We start from the raw sequence: 19,690 nt of genomic DNA, 5'->3' as shown, positions 1-19,690 counted from the left end.
CAACACCTTCCACGCGCCTGGAAACTGAGGGCCCGTGTGTGGGTAGGCAGGCTGGGAAGCTTTTGCGAAGGCGGAGCACTCTCTGGGGTGGATCCAAGGACATGGCTTAGAACCACTTACACAGGAGTCAGGACTGCCCGAGGAGATGGAATCAAAGCCATAGAAACAAAGAGAAAGTGCCCTTTCTCATACACCAAAACTCTAGGGCAGATGTCCTACAGGACCCAACAGCAGAAATTTGGAACAGATAAACGAAAACCCATTTAGCAGAACATTCATTCTGTTTATACAACTGGTCTGACAATTATATCCAGGCTGTACCCTAAAAAATACACGCCTCTGAATTTTACCCACCATACCAAAGGCTACACACTTACATTTGGACGGTTTCCAAAGGCGGCATAGAAGGGCTGCTTAGAGGGGGCAAACAGATTCTTGATATCATTTAGACACTCTATTTTGAATTTCTCTGGTTTCTTTTCTATCACTTCCCTAGAGAGAAAAGAAAAGTACAAATACAATGACCAAGTTTGAAATGGTAGTTTTTCCTGGTATGTGATCCTGAAAAGATTTTAGTGCTCACAATCACTCATTTCTTAAAATATTTTGTAACTGATATCTTTCTTTCTCTTCCTTTGCCAGTCAAGAAAGACTAAGACTCTGAGTGATGGTGTTTAGGGAAGGAGAAAATGTGACAGCTTGATTTTTGGACCGTGTTTGACACAGACTAGGATGAGCTCTGAGTTAGAATGCTCTGGGTCTGGGGGAGCCGAAGAACCAAGAAATGCCGAAGCTCAGAATCAGATACAAACCCATACGATGAGCTTGACCTCCAACCTCCCCATTCAGACCCTTTCCCCCAGCGCGAGCAGGCGCATGCACCCACACATGTGCACACACACGCATGCACACACAGAAGGTGTACCTGTGGAAGGCAGAGAACAAGCTGCTAGGGGATAACATCAGAGGGCCCCGAGGCAAGATTGTGCCCTTGTCATTGACCCAGTGCAGGTAGCCACGGGTCATGTCGGCCATGCCGATGGCACGGGCAGAGCAATACAGAAACTTGTAGCCATTCCTGAAAGAAAAGAGAACACATCCTGTTTAGAAACACATACTGTGGCAAAAATGGAAAAAAAAAAAAGGCACTATTCTTTTAAAAGATCCAAATAAAGTTCCCTTCGTTTGTTGTGAAAATCAAATTCTTAAATTTAATAAGGAAAGTAGTTAGGATTATAAAGTTCTCACTTCTCCATAGAAAACATCATAGGGAAAAATGGGGATATATGCAACTAGGGATTATGCTAAATTTATAAATACTGATATATCTTCAGCAACCAGTCAATGAAAGTCAGATTACGGAACAAAAACCCTGGACTATCTTTAAGTTATCTGCATAAAGGAAAGATGCAAAGGATCTCATTTATAAAGACAATTTGTAGAATGCAAACCATTCTATAAGACAAGGAGCAAATCATGGGTAACAGACATACAATTTTCATACTATGGCATTCTCAACTAATGCTTAAGACACTAAGTTTTCTTTTTCCTTTTTTTTTTAATATTTATTTTTGAGAGAGAGAGTGAGTGAGCAAACATGAGGGAGGGAGAGGCAGAGAGAGAGGGAGACACAGAATCTGAAGCAGGCCCCAGGCTCCGACCTGTCAGCACAGAGCCCAATGCGAGGCTCAAACTTGCAAACTGTGAGCTCATGAGCTGAGCCAAAGTCAGACATTTAACCGAATGAGCCACCCAGGCGCCCCAAGACACTAAATTTTCAAATCAATTTAACTCATATGGATTATGGTCTCACAAAGGTCACAGCACTGTTTTCTCTGTTGCCCCAACAGAGAGGACCCCATGGGTGACCCCATGCATGCAAGTATTAGCTACTCAGTGAAATCCAATTTAAAAATATCCAATTAGGGGCGACGAAGTGGCTTTTGAGTTTTGAGTGTCCGACTTTTGGTTTCGGCTCAGGTCATGATCTCAGGGTTGTGAGATCGAGTCCCGCCTTGGACTCTGTGCTGGGTGTGGAGCCTGCTTCAGATTTTCTCTCTCTCCCTCTACCCCTCCCTCCTACTTGTTCTCTTAAACAACAACAAAGCAACCCCAATTAAAAAAAATGTCAATCTGGCTCTTCTGTTAAAGCTTAACCCCCCAATGATAACTATAACCACAGATATATATAAGTAGTGCCTCAAACTCCTAGCACTGTGAGGATGAGAGGTACAGGTTAAACATGTAACGCAATGACTGATACACAGCTCATGTTCCAGAAATGGCGGCTGACACTTTTCTTTGTATGAGGCTACAGGAAAGGAAAGCAGGAATAGCTGGATCATGAAGACACGATTTCCATGGACTGATGTATGCCATTTTTCTGTAGTTCTTAAAGCAAAATTCTAGCTCACTTGAGTACGTGGCCATGTGGGACAAGATACCTACTCATTGATGGAATGGTAGAGCTTTGCTATACCCTGATGAGTCCAGTCCTTACCCAGCTGTGGAAGAATCTGCCCCAAAGCATCAGACCTGAGAGGGCAGAAATAGGAAAAGGTATCAGAAAACGAAGCATATACAGCCAAGTGTTTGCCTATTTAAATACCAGCTGCCAAAAACCACTGGGTAGAGGCAGAGTGGGGGGACAGTATAATCTACAAGGGTGATTTTGTCACAGCTTGCATAGCAGTGAGGCAGTCCCCTGCACACTCACAGAGGAATTTCTAAAAATAGAATCAGACACAAGAGCCAGATGTTCATTTTCAGAGATAATTCGCAACATATCCTCTTTTTCTTCTCCCTAATCTCGACAGTTTTTTTTTAAATTTTAATGCCAGAACTTAGAGACTACATAACTAAATCTTGCTAAAAGTTTCTGATGTTAATTTGTACAGCTCCACCCATCTCCTCCATCCACAGAATGATCCTGTGTGTGACCACGTGTGACCTCTGTGTTCAAGTCTCCATGCGTGTAGTTTAAAACACTTCTTGACGGTGGTCAAGGAGGGATTCCCCCAATCCTGCCCCCCATTGCACAGTGACCTGTACCTATCTCCTCCCTACCACCCACCATGGGCTCGTGCTTACTTGGTTATTGTTCCGTCAATATCAGAAATGATGATCTTGTCATTCCAGTTCCACAGGTAAATGGTCCCTGCACAGCGGCAGGTACCTTGATATTGGGTTGTAATACTAAACACAACATCATTTGGGCCATCTTGGAGCTTCAGTTTTGCCTTTTATAAAAAGTAAGAGAATAAAGAAAATCATAAAGGGAGAATTTTGAAAATTCATGGTGTATCACTTTGATGAAATAATGTGCAACTAAGTCAGTTTCCAATAATACGTAGTCACTGAGAGATTACAAAGGTATCATGTTAAGTGAAAAAAAATTCTAATCTCCTAATCTCTGAAATATATGTATGTATGTGTACATACGTATATACACATGTGTGCATATGTATGTGTACATACGTATATACACATGTGTGCATACATATGGCAAAAACGTATAAGGAATGGAAAGAAATACATAAACATGATTACTATAATAAGAGAAAAAAAATCAGCTGAAAACATACAATTCTCAACAGGGTCTGAATTATTTACAAACTACCACCAGTGTTTCAGGGCGTCAGCTCAAGGCAGGATGGTTTCTGTTGCGTTGGCACACACACAGCCCAGTGCTGCGTGCACAGCTTGTTCACAAGGAGCTGAGGGAGCCACTGCCTGAATGGTGTTTTGGAATTCTAAGAAACTTTTCTGATTCTCCAAAAAACCAAATGTCTCTGCTCTTCCTCCACACCCGACCGCCCTAGGGCACAGCGAGACCATTTCATACTGAAAATGTGTGAAAGGAAATGGGAAACCAACAGGAAAAAGGAAACTGCATTTAAGTAAGAAAATGACATTTCTGTTGTTGTGGCTCCTAAAAAAAAAACAGTGATGGCCTGGCTGTGTAAGGTACATCTGGGAAGAAGGTTAAAAATACTTATCTGTTGGTTCACTCTCACAGACTGAAGTAGGAAGTCTGAGGTGGTACAAGAAGCATGTCCAATTAAACAGTTACTAAAGTAATCTGACTGGATCCACACGGATCACACAGGACTCACAATTTGGTCTGAAGAGAGTCGAAGAGACTTTTTATAGGAGGTTGTGCTGCCATGGCTTGGGGGCTCTGTGGGAACAGGGTCCACTTTGATGGATTCTTCGAGCTCCTGTGACCCTTCATCACTGGATGAGTCATCCTCAGCCGGCCTATCAACAGCAATCCAGTTATTGAAGAGGCAGCAGGGCATTTTAATGACAAGAGCTTTTCTTTAGGATCAAGGAAACAAAGAGATCCTAAATCCATTCCGGGGACGGGAAGAGTTGTTCACTTGATTTCCAGTGCCTGAGTATTCACATCATGAAGGGAGAAGGCCACCTTCTCCCTCTCATGATTAGCCAGCAGTCTGGCTATGACTGATTATTTTCTGCTATGACCAGTGAATGCCACTAGGTCTACTGACTCTTGTTGAAAAGATAACATACATTTCAAAAGATAACAAACTGTAGAAAATATAATTGCTTATACAAATTTAAAAAACTAATAAAAAGGATTCTATATACCCTTCCTTTAAAAAAAATATTTATTTTGAGAGAGAGTACAAACGAGAGCGAGGGGGTGGGGGCAAGGTGGAGAGAGAGAGGGACAGAGGGAGAGAATCCCAAGCAGGCTCCATGGTGTCAGTGTAGAGCCTGACTTGGGGCTCAATCTCACAAACTGTGAGCTGATATCAAGAGTCAGATGCTTAATGGACTGAGCTACCCAAGTGCCCTATAAACCCCTTTTGAAAGAAGAGGGTAAAGAGCAAGAAAATGAAAGCTCAGGCTCAGACCAGCAGCTGAATTAAAGAGCTGGAGCAGGAGGAGAAGGAAAAAATCTGGCTGGGCAAGTAGAAGAACAGCAGAAATGAGAACAAGGTGCACAGTGGCACCTCCTTTCAGGGCCAGCCAATACAAATATCCAAGAGGGGCTACATTTTCCAAGAAATGAAAAGGACCCACACTAATTTTGTTTTTTGTTTTTTTCAGATAGAGTGCATACTCATGTGAGTAGGGGTGGGGCTGGGGCAGAGGGAGAAGGAGAGAGAATCTTAAATAGGCTCCATGCCCAGCCTGGGAGTCCAACCCGCAACTGTGAGATCATGACCTGTGCCAAAACCAAGAGTTAGATGTTCAACCAACTAAACCACCGAGGTGCCCCTAATTTAAAGAAATTTCTACCCCAATGTGGGGCTCTAACTCATGACCCCGAGATCAAGAGTTGCATGCTTTATCAACTGAGCCCACTAGGCTTCCTCTGAAATTCTTTTGTGTCTCCCTTTTGTGTCGGATAGGAAGCTAGAGGGCAGAGACACCGAGGATAGCACATCTTAGGACTCCTCAAGATCCCTTTCCCAGAGGCCTCCATTTTACAGGCATCTGATTCCATGGCTCCAGGATGGGAACAAGGCATTTAAAAAGCAGTGATGGGTGTATTTACTCCTCTAAACTGATTATAATTTTTAGAAAAGCAGAAATTATCTTCTGAGTGGCACAAACAAGCCACTTATGGTTATGGTTGTCCCTATGAGAAAGAAGTTTCTGACCAAAAATTAATCAAAATTGTCAAAATCAGCTTGAATACAATGGCTAAAAAGCAGTGAGTGAGTAAGCAAGTGCTTTGAGTCTGGAGGAAGGACAGGGTGCCCCACCTGCCGCTGGCTGGCTCCTTTGCACTTGATGGCAGGTCACTGGTTGGCGGTACCTCGGATTTTCCTTCCTTGGCCTCTGGCAGCTAAAACAACAAGACAGCAATGGCGATGTGCAATTATTCCCCACCTGCCCCCAGAGACTGACAGGTAAAAATTTATCAGCAGCCCTCTCTAGCAATAAGCAAAATGGTTTTCTGAATCCCTAACTTAAAAATGCTTAAGAAACAGACTTTCTCTACTTTGAGCCAAAGGACAGAAATCTGAGACAGAAGTCATATGCTGTTATGCAAAAGCTGTTCACTACAAAACAATTAAAAATTTTTTTTTAAAGTTTATTTACTTATTTTGAGGAAGAGCAAGAGCAGGGGAGGGGCAGAGAGAGAGAGGGAGAGAGAATCCGAGGCAGGCTCTGTACTGTCATTGCAGAGCCTGATGTAGGGCTCAAACTCATGAACTGTGAGATTATGACCTGAGCCCAAATCAAGACTTGGACGCTCAATTGACAGAGCCTCCCAGGTGCCCCAGAAGTAAAAACTTTTAAAAGAGCACCATTTCAAGTCACAGACTATAATACAACTGGTCCACATTCATTCGGTCTGCTCCAGGGACACCAGTACTACAGAACAGAGGTTCCCCATGCCGCCGCCCCCACTGCCTCCTCCTCGGTAGGAGAACAAGCTCTTGCTTCTGTCTGGAAGGTAATATAGTGAGTGGGCAAAGGGAAAGAGGCTTTGGAGCTGAACCCTTGGCCAAACCCTAGCTCTGTCCTTCACCAGTTATGCATGTTTGGTCAACTCACCTCACCTCTTCGTGCCCTAGCTTCTTTACTTGTAAAATGGGAACTCAAACATCTACACTGAAGGGCTGTAGTAAAGGTGAAGGGTAATGTACGTAAAGCATCTAGCACAGTACCTGCACATCAAACTGTTCATAAATGGCGGCTATAATTACCGTAAGACAGTATTATAAGCCCAAATTGATTTTCTTGTGCTTGGCAAAAACGTTTTTTGAAAAAATGAAAAATTTGCTTCTTTTCAGCCCATGGAAAAAAATTACCTCTCCGGGTCCGTTACCTGTTTGGTCATGCTTTCTCTCTTACGCCAAAACCACCAGCGACCAGATTTCTTTGGCATCTTATCTTTGACCCAGGACTCGACTGTGGCCTGGAAACAATCAATTTGGGTCAGTCTAGTCATCTGTCAGTCACAAAACACCCAACTGCTTTCTATCATCCCCCTGCAGGACACTGCCTTATTATGGAATGTGAGCAACATTCTCTACACCTCCCAACTCCTCCAGAGTTTGTAACACCTCTGACAGATGGACAGTCCTCTTTTGTGGTAGCACGGCTTTGCAGCAGTTCTATGGGATGAGACTGGGTGGTCTGGCTAAACAGGAGCAGGGGGCTGGTAGGTGCTGCTCTCATTTCTCTACCACTGGAAAACATGTTCTCATGAGTTATGAGGACCAACTGCGCTGACAGATTTAGAACAAATCTTCAGGTTCTATATCACAGGCTTATTAGACATATCTTATCCAATCACACTAACATCACACTTCTGGTGGGCACATCACCCTCGTCCCGCTGCTTCTTTCCATATTAATGAGAGGAATTCCTTTTCATGCATTCCATATTTAGCTAACAATTAATCAAATCTCTCAACTTTTATACCCAACCAGAAACCAGTATAAACAGCTAATAAAAATGACAAAGAGGGGCGCCTGGGTGGCTCAGTCGGTTGGGCGGCCGACTTCAGCTCAGGTCACGATCTCGCGGTCCTTGAGTTCGAGCCCCGCGTCAGGCTCTGGGCTGATGGCTCAGAGCCTGGAGCCTGCTTCCAATTCTGTGTCTCCCTCTCTCTCTGCCCCTCCCCTGTTCATGCTCTGTCTCTGTCTCAAAAATGAATAAAACATTAAAAAAAAAAAAATGACAAAGATATGGCAGCCCAGCAAGTTTCCTAGATTTGGGGCATGAGATAATCTGAGTGGGCACATAAAAATCTTTGGATCTTCTGTAATATTAATCTAATTTTATTAAAAACTTTTTTTTTTAATGTTGCTCCAACTCACCAACTGTGAGATCATGACCTGAGCTGAATGAAGTCAGACACTAAACCAACTGAGCCACCTGGGTGCCAGGTGCTAGAATATTAAATTAATTTTAAATAAAACTTTGAGTAGTATCTAGTTTAGAAGTGTGCACATATGAATTTTTCTAAATACCATATGTTGTAGATACTTAGAAAACAAATGGTGGATCATCTCACCTTCGGCAGACTCTTCTGGAATACTTGCAAGCTAAGGATCATGGGAGCAGCCAAAGCCCAGTTATAGTAACTGTGAGAAATAAATTGTGTAAAACCATTACACAAGAGAAGGGAGAGAGGGAGAGAGAAGAGAAGGGGGTAGAGAGGAAGGGAAGGAGGGAAAAAGAGGAGAGGATGGGGGCACAGAAACAACATGAAATTCCTTATTCTTTTCAATGAAGAGATGATCAGCTAAATTTTTTCCCCACATGAATGATCTCTGCTTCAAGCCAAACTTCTTTGAGCAGAGAAGTAGTAAAATCTATAAGACAGAATAACATTTCAATGCTTCACTGAAAAAAAAAAAAAAAAGAAAAAAAAGAAAAAAAAGCTGAGGCGTCATTTTCATTTCAAAGTCACTGCCCACTAGCTCATTTATATGTGATGGCACATTTTATAACAAGAAAACTAGAATAATTAAAAAGAGCACTTTGAAAAAAACCCCTGGAAGAGTATTTAGCAATTATAAAAGCAGGAGTATTTACCGGTTATAGATCCGTATTACAAGGTTAGGATTGTCTATAAGTCCAGGGTTTTCTGCAAATTCATGATAAGTAATGATATGCTCCATGAATTTTTCTGCAATGTAAAATAATGATCCTTTGGTTAGATATTACGTAAATTTCTAAATGAGAATATCACAATACTCTGTGTTGAAGGATCTAAAGGATAAAATGCGTCCTTTAAAAAAATTTTTTTTATATTCATCAAAAGCAAAATATCATTTTTTTTTTATCCAGGACAATAAAGAACACTTCCTTCTTCTATCCTTCCCCTCTTCTACCACTCCTCCCACAATTAAAAACAAAAAACAAAACCAAAACAACAAAAACAACACAGGAAAAAGGGACATGCCACAGAATTTCAGGAAAACAGACTATAGATGTGGCCAGAGAGAGAGAAAGGAAGATACACACGTGTGCACACACATTCTCTAGAATTAATGAAAACTGTAGTTTCATTCTTAACAAAGACAAACATTACTGGCAGGCAGGCAACTGCATAACTAGGGAATATTCATGGGGATCTTACAGCTGTCAGGGCATGCTACATTAGGAAAAACAATCAAAACATTTTACAATTGCTTGGAGAAAAAAAAAAACCTAATAAATACACACCAGACTATAGCTTAGGATCAGCCAAGAAATGAACCCCAAGTTCTTGAGAAATGAATGAAGATTCTGCGTGAATTTGAGCAGATCAAGGCTAACAGGGAAACTTCTCGCTAGGACTGTTCCTCCTGGTGATTTGTAGATTATTTACGTTTACTTGCCATTTCTGCCTCCTCCAATAACAAACTCTACCTAAGTACCCAGAATTTTAAGTGTATATTTTATGGTTTATAGAACTGTGTACTTTCCATTCCACCCCCAACTTGTATTTTTTAAAATGAAGACTTATGAGGATTAAGAGCTATTGACTATAACCTGCTCTTAATTTCTTGCAAAAAATAAAACAAATAGAATTAGGAGATGGAGAAGAGGCAAAATGAGCACCTGGTGACCTGAAAAAGAGAAGGATTCAGGAAAGCACAATTATGACTCTCAGGGCACCAAGTCTGCCAAACTCAGGCCTTCAGCTGCTCTGAGGGGGAGAGAAGACAAAAGATGATACTAGTTGTGGAAGAAAACTCTTTCCTTAGAGGACAATCAAAGGCCACCAGCCAAACTGAGAAAATATTAAGAAGAGTTTAGGTACAAAGGAAGGTAAAACCAAAAAGGCCAAAGAACTTGGGGAAAGATACACCCGAGGGCTCACCCCACCCTAGAGTCCTCTGAATTGCCTCTGCTAAGCTTCTTCCTTTCTCTTGAGCAACTATACTTTCCAGAGCCAAGTCTCAAGATTGAGACAGAAAGTAACCCCTTCTACTTTTTGCCAGAAAGACTATTTCCTCAGTGTACAATTAATTTTCCACAACTTCAGCCCTACTCTCATATCTAAGGCTCAGTGCTTTCCAGGAGGGCAGCTGGGCCCCAGTCCACACACATTTCAACTTTACAGATGAGAAAGTGGGACACAGCATGAGCTGACCCTGGCTGCTCCACAAACAGGGCAGCCTGAGAATTCTCCACCTCTCCATGTGAAATGAGAGCTTCGAGGCACACGAACTTACTCGAGCCATTTATATGTAAGGTCACCCCATATGAGGTACCTTAAATGAGGAGCTATCTGACATTAAAGGGAGATACCTGTTACCTGCACAAGATCGTTAAAGAATTTAATATCCCGAAGTGGCTGAACAGCAAGTTTTCTATCAAGTAACGACCAGGCTGCTTTCTCCAGTGAAGACAGGGGCATGATTGCCCAGCGTACCTTTGGAAATTTCTCCGTTCTCACTGAGACCCCCACAAAGAGAGAGGGTGACATCAGGCAAGTCCATGGCAGAATCTGAGAGGCACTCGGTGCCGCTATCTGCAGCCGCACTTCCAACGGACTGTGGGGACTGGGAGCCAGAGAGCGTGTCAGACTCAGGCCACTGCCGGGAGCCAGGGTCCGATTCACTGTGGGCAGGGGATGGGGAGAAAAGGATTTGCCTTATTACAACTTCTTGTATTCCTGGCTTACTACAGGGTTCTCTGAGGGCTTGAACCAAATAATATATCCCCTTAAAAAACGAACAGATTGACCTAAAGACACAGCTTTCCTTAGAGTTTAGACTCTATCACAAATGACATTAAAAATAACTTAATAGCACTGCTGAGGAATTAACTGTGAATACAGTAAACAGGTCACAAAAATCACTACAGCCATTCACAATAAGACAAACTTTTCAACTACAGCCTTTTTGATTTTAATTAAAGGATTCCAAGAGTCATAACCATTTATTTACATTTCCATGATGAAAATGACAGAGTAATTAAGAAAAATCTGATGTTTGGAAACCTTTGATCCTAACCTCCTAGAAAAAGCTGTGGTACTGTACACATCCTGTAGAAAATTACTGTAGTTCAGGGTTGTCTAGACCTTTCTAAATTCAACTGTTACTTCACAGAATAGAACAAAGAAATTAAGCAAGAGAAAATTCTCAGGATGGTAGACCTACCTTGAAAACATTTTGAGAAATAAACTGGAAATAAACTATTGTTACACTAACTAGCAAGGGTTAGGACTAAAAAGGTGAAGTTATTTAATATTTTCATTTTTCTAGATGTTAAGGCACAGAAGCCAGGTTTTAGAAGATGATCCTAAGGGAAACTTTGTAATGGAGCATAAATCTCAATCCAAAAGAACAAGGAAATGGTACCTTAAGTTTCCTATTCATGAATGTTTACTGCTCTACACCCTTTGAAAGGATACTTAATGTCATGTTGAAAAAATGTTCTAGAAGTTTCAAATTCTTTTGTTTTATTCAAAAAGCCAGCCTACTTAATATGATCCATCAAAGTTTTATGACCTTTAGGAAAAAAAAAAAAAACCTTCAAATTTGAGCAGTAGGTGGCAGCAGAGTACAGACAGGTCATAAATAGAAAGCAGTTTCCAAAGCTATTAAGTTTTGCATTTGAACCAATGAAAGATTTAGGTTTCTGAAAATTTTCTTTCTTAGTAGCCATGCACACTCATACCACAATATTGAAATTAATTAGATCAACAGAATGTTCTTACTGGAAATGGTGAAAACGCCAATGTAAAGCAGCAGTTATGGAGTCAGGGGGCAGGGATGACCCCGGGGAAAACATGAACATGAGACTGTGATGTGTTTCCTCTTTCTCCTGGGCCCATGGCTAGGTCCCCTTATAGTGAGGTGTGGCCACATGACCATGACTGACTTTTTGGATGTGGACAGAGGGGTGTGCTTGCTGTGCCCTTCCCAAGCCTAGCCCCTGAAAACTCCCCTGTGTGAGCCTCCCTCTTTTCCTAGTCTTGGCCCTAAGGGAATGGTGGAGCCTCAAGATGGAAGAAAGCTTATGCTCCTGAATCCTTGTGTGCAAGGTGCCTCCCACCAAACACCAGCACTGGAATAGCACATGACCAAGAAATACGTTTCTATTGTGGTAAGCCACTGAGGTCCTGTGTTTTGTCAGAGCAGTTAGCGTGATCCAAAGCAAAGTGACCCCTAAATAGATGGAGGAGGCCATCTGACTCAACATGTCACCAAATCCAAAGGAGTGATGTGGTTTAGACTGAAGTTTAGCTATAATTATTAATACTGGATACTTAGTCAAGATGACAGGATCGGGACAATTAACAAAACAAATGCTTAGAAGCCTTACAACAGTCTTAGTATCTTTAAGTATTTATGAAACGTCTCCAGAAATAATTTGTTCAGTAGGGTCAGGAGGGAATAAGCTAATTTGGTGAACAGGTGATGACATTAGGCAGTCAAATTTATAGAGCACAGTAAGGTTCTATTGCATGAGTTATTCTCATTTTAAATTTATTAATTACTCCCCATTTTTTAAAGGGGAAACTAAGAACTTGATCTTTGGAACACTAATAAAGGACTGGGAAATGTGAAAGAAAGTGATAATTCTAGGATAGCTTACATTTTAACTTTCTTATTGAAAAAAAAAAAATTGGAGCACTTCCGATTCTTTCACCTTAAAAACCCAACTATTCCTTTATGTGAAGAAGATATTTTGAGACAAATTTAGGGCAGAGAGCTAGGAAGGTGTTTTAAGGACCTTCTAAAAATATCCATAAAAAATTTAAATATCTTCGTATTAGCCCCATGTTTCTATTTTAACTAAAAACGTAACAAGTTTTTCAATAATTTACTTAGAAGTGCTTAATAATATGTGCCTATGGCTCAGTATTTCAAACCATACTTTCTATGGGAAAAGTAAATTGTTTTTTGTAATCACAGAGTCCTATAATAGAATATCCTGAAGGATGGAAATAAACTTAGGAAAACAGTACAAATACAGCATATCTGAGGTTTTAGTTATTCAAAAGGGGGAAACTGAGAGGGGAGAAGAAAGGGTGACAAACAGTAAGAGGTCTAGGGAATGTGGGGTGTACGGGTCAACTGGAAATGGGGACTCAAGAGGCCCAGCCCAAGTTCAGAAAAAGCCTGGGAGCTCAGACTCACTGAAGGAGTGAGGACATTCTTTGTAAAATGTTTTTGAGTAAAGATATTATTACCTTTAAAACACATAATAAATGAAATAATGCTAACGAATTTCCCCCAACATGTTCAGTTTGTATTAATGACCATAACATTTGCTAGTCTGAAGTCATAACCATTGGTACACCCTTACGTGGACTTAAGTAATGTACCTTTTCTCACTGTACTAAAACTTTCTTCATAAACAGGTAAATTATTCATTTCATATCACTACAGTTCAAACACCACACAATTTCTGAATTTCTCCAAATCTGAAGCAATCATCCAACTTGGGTAAAGGTCATCATCACTTTGCTCTTTTTTCTCAGTGTTTTGCTCTAGATATAGCCATTATATTTCACAGCTATTCACCTTTCAACATCTAAGAAATACAGTACCTTTTAGGGAAGTAGAGGGCTGCAACTTCAGGTTCTAGAGCCTTTAAGTCATCCAGGTAAATATCATCAGGTCCTTGGTGTTGGCTTCTCTTGTGGACACCTATTTTTTATAAGAAAATCACACTAGAGGTAAGAATTTAAATTATTCTTCATTTACAACTCTGCTACAAAACAAAGGTTTGCAAACGATAAGACCAATCATGATTCAAACTGCGTTTTATTTGTAAAGGTGTCAACTAATGTTTTCCTACGTGTTGGTTCTCAACTATCCATGCCAAAGAAGGAGAAATTTGGTGTTACACACATACAGTTGCACAATAAACATATGCTAAATTAAAAAAAAATTTTTTAATGTTTATTTTTGAGAGAGAGAGAGTGTGAACAGGGGAGGAGCAGAGAGAGAGAGGGAGACACAGATCTGAATCAGATCCCAAGCTGTCAGCACAGAGCCTGACACAGGGCTCGAACTCATGAACCTGAGATTATGACCTAAGCTGAAGTTGGACACTTAACTGACTGAACCACCCAGGTGCCTCAACTAACTTTAAGTTTATTGAGAGAGAGAGAGAGAGAGAGAGAGAGAGAGAGAGAGAGAGAGAAGAAGAAGAAGAGAGAGAACACGAGAGACAGAACATGAGAGAGAGAGACAATGAGAACATGAGCAGAGAAGGGCAGAGAGAGAGATCCCAAGCAGGCTCTGCACTGTCAGCACAGAAGCAGACATGGGGCTCAAACCCACAAACCGTGAGATCATGACCTAATCCAAAATCAAGAGTCAGATGCTCAACCGACTGAGCCATCCAGGTGCCTAAACCATATGCTTATTCCTTCATCTGCTATTACATGAATAATCCTAGCTCCTAAGTCATTTATTTATATTTGATGATAACATTTTCTTACAGTATAAATAAGCATGACCAAACCTGATGAAATCACTGGCATTGAGAAAGTGGTCCTTATTCTAAAACCATGAGGGAAGGGTTGCTAGAAAGTCACATGGTACCAAAGTATCACCAAGAATTACCTTCAGGTTGCAAAAGGACAAAAATCGCTTATAATGGATAAATCTGGAAGGTAACACCTTAAAAAAGCGATCACATTTAGAATCGCTAACACTGGGACATTATGAGATGCTCTATGAAGTACTCAATATATTCCATGGATAATCTTTAACTCAAAAAATAAACAACGTTTAACCCAAATTTAATTAAGCCTCTAGGTCTGTACTGCCCGCTACAGTAAGTCACCAGTGACACGTTTCTACTGAGCACTTAAGTGTCCTAGTCCAAATGAGGTATATAAAATTTTTTTTACTTTTATTTTTTTTAATATAATTTATTGTCAAATTGGTTTCCATACAACACCCAGTGCTCATCCCAACAAGTGCCCTCCTCAATGCCCATCAACCCTCGGTTTGTTCTCAGTATTAAGAGCCTCATGGCTTGCCTCCCTCTCTCTCTGTAACTCTCATATTTTTTTTCATAGTCTCCAATCATTTATTATATCTTTGAGCTTTATCTTTTTTTTTTTTTTTTTTTTTTTTTTTTTTACTAAAGAATAAAACTAAAATGTTTAAAAAAATGTGTAAAACACAGGGGGTGCCTAGGTGGCTCAGGTGGTTGAGCATCTAACTTTGGCTCAGGTCATGATCTCATAGTTCGTGAGTTTGAGCCCCACGTCAGGCTCTGTGCTGATAGCTCAGAGCCTGGAGCCTGCTTCGGATTCTGTGTCCCTCACTCTCTCTCTGCCCCTTCCTCACTCACACTCTTTCTCTCTCTCAAAAAATAAACAAACATAAAATTTGTTTTTTAAAATGTGTAAAACACACACCAGATTTCTAAAACTTACTATAAAAAATGTAAAATATCTCAATTTTTATACTGATTACATGTTAAAATTGTAACAGTTTGGGCTTACTAGCTCAGAATATATTACTATACTTAATTTCGCTCATTTATTTATTTAAAAGTTTATTTATTTTGAGAGAGACAGAGACAGCCTGAGTCTCCACTCGGAGAAGGGGCAGAGACAGAGGGAGAGAGAGAGAGAATCCCAGGTAGGCTGCGTGCTGCCTGTGCAGAGCCTGATGCAGGGCTCAGACCAACGAACTGTTGAGATCATGACCTGAGCCAAATCCAAGAGCTGGACACTTAACCGACTGAAGATTTAAAATGAATATTCAGCTCACATTACATTTCTATTGGGAACTGTTGTTCTAGAGTTAACTTCCAGTTTAAGGAAATATGGGGATGTCACCTTGAAAAAAACTAACAAATACAATCAAAACATGAGAAAGCATACAAAATAACTGGCCAGACTCTTGAAAAGGTCAGTATCATGGTTGCAGAGGGGAAAAAAGGAGTGAGGGAACATGTGTGGATGGCACCATTCTAAATAAAAAAGGTTAATAAGAAAAAACAAATGCAACATGTAAACCTTGATGAGATCTTGGTTTGGAAGAAAAATAGCTAAAAAGCTTTTCTTGGTACATTTGGGGAAACATGAATATCAATTCTTCAAGATGACAATTGTCCTGTGGTTATGCAGAGAGTGTTCTTATTCTTTGAAGATGTGTCTTACAGCAGTATTAAAGGTGAAATCTCAAAATGCTTTTGAATGTTTTCAAATGGTTTAAACAATAAAAAACTGTATCTGTGTGAGTGGAGAGACAGAGAAAGCGAGGAAGGAAGCAAAGATGCATACAACTACATAATAAAAAACGAGGGGTAGGGGTGGAGAATGAACCCAACTGAATGGTGGAAACCGCTCAGTGTCCCGATCTCTATCTAGTCACTCCCTATATTATGTGCTAGGAATAGGGTCATTATTTCCTCCAGTCACTATGTGCTAGCAATAGGGGTTGTTATTTTCTAGTGTAATACAAAACATTCACCCTGAAAACTAGATTTTCCTCCCTAACATTTCTTAAAGCAGAATACATGGCCTCTGGTTGCAAAAGTGCTGAGCTCTGAAAAAAGAAGGTCACAAGTTAAGCAGGATCATTACCTGGATGATCATATTTGGCCACAAATACCCCTGAGAGTCAAATTCTTTTATTTTAAATAAGTTATTTCTGAATGACTCTGAAGGTTCATACCTGTAGTACTTTCTAAGTCAGTTTGTGATTATTTAAATTTTCGTATTCAAATTTTTAAAAAAGTGAATACGTATTTGGCTATTATGTGACAGTGGGTATTTTCAATTTTTAAGTAAGGCTTTACTTCCATAAAAATAGGGCCAAGGCCAGTGTTCAGACAATGAGTATGTTCTGGCTCTTACTGTACTAAGTATCAACGGACAACTTTATATTTTAAATAGTAAGAATATTCTGATTTATTAAACTTGTTTTCCAAAAGTGAGACACAGCTGTTGAGCAGCCAAGAGCTGGACCCCATCTTTTAACTATTTTAGAGGAAAAAAAATCAATGAAAAAAAGAGAACACTAATAATTAGCATACATTTATTTACATCCCATGTTACTAGAAAAAAGGACTTAATCTGGCCTCAACTAACCAGATGCTTTAGGTAAAAACATTTTTCTCTCATCCAATTATTTCTTTTTCAACATGTAATTTTTTAGGATTTCACTTCACTCTATTGACGTTTAGTCAGTAAAGTGGTTAATTTTATGCATTAACTAATTTGAACATGCTCATTAATTTTTTCAATAACTGCTTCCCGAGGGCACACTGAGTAGCAGCAGTCGGGGGAGAACAGGGAGGAAGTCAGAATCCTGCTCCAGTGGCATCTGGAGTGCAGCAGGGAAGGCCTATTAAATAAGTGATCCTAACTGTACGATAAGTTCTGATCAGGGAGTAGAAATACAAAGGCAGCCATCGAGTATCATTTGAAACACTGAAATAATTTATCATCTAAATTTGCAGTACCTGACGCCAAATTAAACAAATGATTACCTTTCTTCTTTGACGGTGAGTCTACTTTAGCTGCAGGTTTTGATTCTGAGGTAGCCTCCACTAATGATGGATTAGGAAGGTGGTCTGCATCTAACATAGATGAAATCTGAGGAGGCTCCAGGGGAGGTTCGAGAAGTTCCGCAGCAGAAGTTGCACTGCTCATCTGCTTACACGGGGCTCTGGGTTTGGGTTTCACTATGGTACAGACCGTTTCTCCCATGGAAGCATCTTTTTCAACTTCACTTATGAGGTTCTCCTCACTGGGAATTACCCGAAAGTGGGTATTTTCTGATGGTGTAATTGTAGCTGTCCTAGGATGATGATCAGATCTCTCTCTTTTGCTGACCTAAAAAAAGGTGAATTGTTTAAAAATTAAACTATTTTCAAAGGTATTTGTTATAATCTATTTCTTAATCTGGATGCAGGTAAACATATTCATTTTACTCATAACATTCAGTAAGTATATTACTTTATGTGTGTGACATATTTCATAATTAAGAAGCTGGAAAAATAACTGCATTTTGTTCAATATCATGATATTTACAAGAGATCTATTTGTAACTGTTGTACTATGAAGAGTTAAGCACCAGAGAAGACTAAGGAATTACGACAATTTTTAGATGCCAAGAGGAAGAATGTTCATTTTCAGGGAGAAAACTTGAGTGCTATATGAAAGGTTAGCCCTGCTTGAACTATCTCAAGGCTCTGTTGAAATAGCATAAAAGTGGGCAGTCAAGTATCAATGCAAATTACACATATAAGCAAATGTATACTTTTTATAAACTTACAGGGACTAAACATTTTCTCTCTCATGTAATCTATCTTTCCAATTCTTCTTTCTTATGAGCTGGCAAAAAGTTTTCATAATCAATTTCCTATTTAAAACTTCAGTGTGGAAATCCTAGTTTCCTTTAAGTACCTTTGAGATTTTCCTTATTAAAATGTTAATTAACAATCAACATTACTGACTAACTAGAAACACACAATATAATGCTGGAATCCCTCTGCTGCAAACAGTTATGAAAAATGTTAACTTTGGATTTCTTTTCTGTGACCACACGAGGGCACTACCATCATTTATATTCACGGGCACTGGCTCAGAAATCACCACTCCTCCTTTACTCAAAGACAGAGACACCTCACAGGTTTTTAACTGGACGTACTCCACAGGCAAGTGAGTATCAGTACCTTGGTGGACTCTGGGAACCCTCCCCACGTCCACTCCATGTGGGACTCCGATCTGAGCAGGCTCTCGGCAGGTTTCACCTCCAGCTCTGAATCACTCTTAGGACACACTGCTGTTGGGGAATAGGGGCTGTAAACAAGGGACAAAAAAATGTGATGCCTTTAAAGTCAGAAACTTCAGTCTTGCTGAGCTCGACACATTAAAGGAAATATAAGCTTGAATATACCAACTTTAAGTATAAAGACTCCTATTGAAGGGAATATAAATTATTTCTTCCATTTGAGTTCTTTAATAAAAACAACATCAACCAGGATCTAATGAGGACTTGCTGGGTTCTCTATAAACACTTTATATACATTATCCTTACTGATTCTCACAAGAAACCAATGACAAAGATAATTTTACAGGAGATGAAATGTACAGAAAAGATGGGTTAAATGAACAAAATCAATACATGAGAGAAACTGGATTTAAACACAGAACAAAGTGTGACTGCGCCTTTCTTCACATTATCCGTCTACAGTTAATAGTTGACACAGTAAGATCAGAATTTAAGAATTGTAGAGGGCTAAATTCTATGCAGATTATACAGATCTACACTAACTAACATTGTGAGGGTTAAATCATATCAAATTTAGGAACAAAATAATTGAGAGAAAAGGTCCATATTCATGTTGAAAGTACACATTCAGTTCTCCTATATGAGAGAAATAGGAAATATCATTACTGTCAAATAACAGAAAACCTATTTAATATATCTTTTCTTAAACAAATGGAGAAATTTTAAAAATACTTACTTGTCTAAAGGGGACCAGTCTCCATCAGATAAGGGGTAATGGTCCCCAGAATGGAAGAGCAAAGGCTCCTTATATTCATCTTCCTTTAAGGAAGCATTTGAAGATCCTCTGTAAAGGAAAAAAACAAAATCAGGAATGATGACACTGTCAGCATAAAAATATCTCCAAATCTACGGACACATTGTCTAAATGATGCAAATGAAGAAGACCAAATGATTAATAACTAATCCTCTTAGAAGAAAAATATGAAGGAGAAGGGGGATTCACTGATGCCACCATGCCACCCACCATACACTACTGCCAT

At 39.9% G+C, this 19,690-nt stretch overlaps 1 protein-coding gene across 2 annotated transcripts in view; it reads right to left on the bottom strand.

The window, feature by feature from the left end:
• LPIN2 (lipin 2) overlaps window positions 1-19,690 on the bottom strand; it is an 86,183-nt gene that overhangs the window by 3,923 nt on the left and 62,570 nt on the right. For both annotated transcript variants that reach the window (XM_045458788.1, XM_045458787.1), the window contains exons 5-18: window positions 19,387-19,494; window positions 18,592-18,718; window positions 17,404-17,749; window positions 13,490-13,589; window positions 10,361-10,548; window positions 8,533-8,626; window positions 8,009-8,078; window positions 6,815-6,904; window positions 5,742-5,824; window positions 4,116-4,260; window positions 3,091-3,239; window positions 2,449-2,535; window positions 926-1,078; window positions 378-492 (exon numbers count right to left, since the gene is read on the bottom strand). In XM_045458788.1, coding sequence (XP_045314744.1) covers window positions 378-492; window positions 926-1,078; window positions 2,449-2,535; window positions 3,091-3,239; window positions 4,116-4,260; window positions 5,742-5,824; window positions 6,815-6,904; window positions 8,009-8,078; window positions 8,533-8,626; window positions 10,361-10,548; window positions 13,490-13,589; window positions 17,404-17,749; window positions 18,592-18,718; window positions 19,387-19,494 — 1,855 coding nt within the window. The remainder of the gene's footprint in view (window positions 1-377; window positions 493-925; window positions 1,079-2,448; window positions 2,536-3,090; window positions 3,240-4,115; window positions 4,261-5,741; window positions 5,825-6,814; window positions 6,905-8,008; window positions 8,079-8,532; window positions 8,627-10,360; window positions 10,549-13,489; window positions 13,590-17,403; window positions 17,750-18,591; window positions 18,719-19,386; window positions 19,495-19,690) is intronic.

The sequence above is a fragment of the Leopardus geoffroyi genome, chromosome D3 (assembly GCF_018350155.1).
Source record: "Leopardus geoffroyi isolate Oge1 chromosome D3, O.geoffroyi_Oge1_pat1.0, whole genome shotgun sequence".
Classification (NCBI taxonomy): domain Eukaryota; kingdom Metazoa; phylum Chordata; class Mammalia; order Carnivora; family Felidae; genus Leopardus; species Leopardus geoffroyi.
The sequence above is the reverse complement of the archived record's forward strand: the minus strand, read 5'-3'. Positions and strand labels throughout refer to the sequence as shown.